The 4,165-nt window shown below is 42.5% G+C and overlaps 1 protein-coding gene across 1 annotated transcript; it reads left to right on the forward strand.

Annotated features, from left to right (window-relative positions):
• Positions 1-626: 626 nt before the first annotated feature.
• On the forward strand, positions 627-2,113 carry LOC308096455 (putative N-acetyltransferase 8B; the record flags this gene model as incomplete). Its single annotated transcript, XM_080443876.1, has 2 exons — positions 627-639; positions 1,362-2,113. 2 exons carry the CDS (start codon positions 627-629, stop codon positions 2,111-2,113), a joined length of 765 nt encoding a protein of 254 aa, XP_080300002.1.
• Between the last annotated feature and the right edge of the window lie 2,052 nt (positions 2,114-4,165).

Consider the following 4,165-nt stretch of genomic DNA (forward strand, 5'->3'; position numbering starts at 1 on the left):
ACACAAAAGCCTGAGTAGACCTTAAAAAGACCCCAAATATGTTTGAAAGTTATTATCCCTTTAAGGCTTAGAGGAGTGGCCATCTCAAGTGTATATAAACAGTATACCTTGTTTGTGTACTGTATATATATGTATAAATATATATAATTTTATATGTATGTTACAGTACATGAAGGAAAGCCATACTTGTGGGAAAAGGGTCCTTTACCGCCGTTGACGTTCTAGCACTGCTATGCCGCCCGCGTGTTGGACTAAACGACTCCCTCCAAACAGACAAGGAGCACACTCACATGCACATTCATGCATGTGTGTGTATATTTGCTTTCTTGTGTGTGCATATATACATCTGAGTGTGTGAATATTATGTAGTGTGTGTGTGTGTGTGTGTGTGTGTGTGTGTGTGTGTGTGTGTGTGTGTGTGTGTGTGTGTGTGTGTGTGTGTGTGTGTGTGTGTGTGTGTGTGTGTGTGCGCTTGAAGGCGAGCATGCCCAGGCTTCAAGTTCAATCCTATTTGTAAACTGGTGATTACCACGAACTGTGGCTTCAGTTCAGCCTGAGAGAAAGTGAGGAGGAAGAATTGCAGTATCAAGTTGAGAGTGAACGACAGAAGAGGAAACAGACTCGACATGGATCAGAAAAGTAAGTTCTATTTCTTGAGTAGTCGTTTTACTTCATTAGATCATAAGCTGCACTAACCACTTAAACCCCTTCATCCATATTCTTGGGGGAACATCAGCCAAAATTAGCAGATCTACAAGCTCACAACAAGTCGCGTTTGCATCACGTTGCGAGCTTGTAGATCGGCTATTTTTGACAAAGAGATTTGGTGTAGATGGAAAAAAGCGGTCCAAGTACAGAGCCATGTTTACTTTATGTCTAGATTGTTTAAGTGGTTAACGAGCTGGTTAGTGTGTATTCAATAGCCATATTAGAATCCAAAGTTGATAGACTCAGGACACTGCTTTCCTTTTTGAATTTTCTGTGCCTATACTGTGTTGTATTTTATTGGCCTACAAATTACTAGCCTCAGCCTGGCATTGTCAGACCAATACGGATAAAATGAAATTTGTGCTGGCACATCATCACCCATTCTTAAAATCTGCAATCTGCAATTTTTCTCTGTAATTGCCAGGGTTTAGATCTAATATTGTTTGGAATAAAACTAATTAGAAGGGTAAGATTCTTCTAAAAAGGGACATTCATTCACTAATTTCCTCAGCACACCATGTGAGCCCATTGTGAAATCCACCAGGATTGTCCAAGAGCAAAAACAATCAGATTAATCTCATCGACCTATACCCCCCCCCCCCCTCTCTCTCTCTCTCTCTCCCTCTCCCTCTACCCCTCTATCAATCACACAGGTCAGTACTCCATCAGGGAGTATGCACCCTCGGACCAACATGAGGTCATCACGCTCTTTCGCAATGGGATTCTAGAGCATGTCTACCCGGCCTTCTTCAAGGCCATGAGTCACCCAGATCATGTCGGCGTGGCCCTGAGCATCTCCATGGCCGGCTACGTGCTGGGAGGCAGCTCCTATTTCCAGGCTCTGCTGTTCTTCAGCGCATGGGCTGGCCTAATTTACTACTGTTGCCATGAGATTTATGAGTGCTACATGTTCAGACGGCTGAGCGCAGACATGGCTGACATCCAGGCCCACTACCTGGATAACCCAGATAACTGTTTGTGGGTGGTGGCGGCGGCAGAAGAGGTGGACGGCCAGCCCAAGGTGGTCGGAATGGTCGCAGTGACGGGTAAGCAGGAGGAAAGGAGCGGCGAGGAGAGGGTCGATGACTGGAATGGAGGGGTGATCGGAGGGATCGATCTGGAAGACGGAGACGAGTGTTACGGCGAGTTGGTCTACATGTCTGTGGACTTCACCTGCCGCCGCAAAGGCCTGGCCCTCCAACTGATGCAGAAGGCCTTAGATTTCTGCAAGGAGCGAGACTACAAGAGGCTTGTTGTGGACACCAGCTCATCACAGACAGCGGCAAATTCAATGTACCAAAAATTGGGCTTCGTCGAAACCACGTCTCACCGTAACACACACGCAAACCGCTGGATCTCCAGGTTGGCCAGAATTGTCGTGGTGCGCATCGAGAAGTTTTTGTGAACAGATTCAAATGGACTAGGAACCTCTTCTGTTTCTTTTCTGTCCACTATTCAGCCTTGCCTGCCTCAATGTGATGTGTTTACATCTACACACAATACAGTGCATTACCACACAGCATTAAGAACAGTAAAGCAATCAATCACTATGTCACCTGTTGGTCAAATAAATTCACAAGATGCATGTGAAAGCATATAAAAAGTCTAATTAATATATTATTACATCAATTATGGGACATAATAATAATAATTATTATTATTAATAATAATAATATATTATGGATGACAGAATAAATGCTGTCAATGTTCAATTGTATTCCTGTCCACTAAAAGGAAAAGGTGAATGTTCAATCATTTGGAAATACCACATATTTCTTTTAAGCTCCTCTCTAGGGAAAAGTTGAATCCCTCTTTCACAGAGGAATTAATGCCAGCTGACTTATAATACCTTGCAACTCGTTGCAATACCAATGAAAAACGCAGTAGTGTTATTACATTGGGAGGTTTAAAATTCCTTGCAGCTAAAAGAACTCTGTGTGTGTTTGTGGGTTGCATAACAAAGGATAAAGGTTTCAGTGTGCACTGCAAGGTATTCAGGTCGTTGTACATATAGTGCAAGAGTGAGATTAGCGACAAAGAAAGAACAATATAGAATAAGCCTAAATTGTTCCATAATAGTGGCCGTTTGGTACGCCAGCTAGAGGCCAAAAGTAAATATGTGGTAAAAATCATGATTACAAAAAGGTATTATTATAGTATTTTCCTTTAGCAACATGCCATAATTTATTTTTATATATATAAACCTAATTCTACATTCACACAGCACAATATTGGCCACAGCAAATTTTCACCAAAAGCTAAATGGCTTAGATTTAGATATTCATAATCTTCATTGCCTCAGACATGACCCAAAGGTGATTACAGTTTCCCAAACATTATCAGCATAATGCATTATCTCCTTATCTTGAAGTACCATCCAATGTAATTGGGAAAGCTTTATGTGTCCGGGGTAGACTATGACAAATGTGACCTGAATGAGTTTTGAGAGGAAAGATTGCACAGTAAAATCATGTTCATCGAATTCTGACAGTGTAAAAACTGACCTTTAATGGTCGCAGAGTAAATGAACGCTCCGGTATTTGCTGTGTGTATGAAGGGTGCTTGCCATTGAGATGCATACACCATAACACAGCTCTGGACATCAATCTCTCCCACTGTGGCTGTCAGGAAAAATTAGGCTGGTGGCCAGTCGGCAGGTGTTGAACCAGCAAGTTGAGAGCTTAATGCTGGCCAACCTGTTGTCATCCATTCACAATTACAATTGGCCTCAAGATAATGATGGCTCAATTATAATTCGTCTCATACACAAGCACTGCTGATTACAACTTTTTGTCGTGCCATAAAAAAATCACATCTGTGGAGTAAAACAAATCCTACAATAAAAGTTGCGGTTGCGGTTTTCATGCAGCTAATGGTGTAAACAGATAATCATGATGGCTGATAATAAAAATAAATAAATAAAAGGTTATTATGAATTTATTGCACAGACACAAATTATGTTGATTTGCAGGAGTGTAGTCAGGCATGGACTGTGTGTATGAGGTACTGTTTTTTGTTGTATTTTTTTTAGATTTGTTTCGGGGCTTTTGTACCTTTTAATGATAGGACAGTAGACTGACAGGAAATGGGGGAGAGATGGGGAGTGACACACAGCAAAGGTCGTCAGGATTGGGATTCGAACCCGCGACACACTGTCAGGCTGGCATTGCAGCCTAGGGTGGCTGGACCGCCACGTCGCGGCCCAGGCCAAACTGCTTTTAAGAGTTAACGGTCTAAGGCCAGTCCACACCAATGATTCGCGACGCAACTCCTTGCAACATGCAACTACTTGCAACTACTTGCAACTACTTGCAACCATTATCCCAAAATGGCAGTTGCAACGGGATACATTGGTGTGGACTGGCCTTAAAACGGTTTTGTTGCAAGGAGTTGCAAGCAGTTGCATTGGTGTGGACTGGCCTTTACCCCTCTGTGACTCCAGTGCGCATATGAAACT

This window comes from Gymnoscopelus braueri (genome assembly GCF_963280865.1).
Source record: "Gymnoscopelus braueri genome assembly, chromosome: 12".
Lineage (NCBI taxonomy): Eukaryota > Metazoa > Chordata > Actinopteri > Myctophiformes > Myctophidae > Gymnoscopelus > Gymnoscopelus braueri.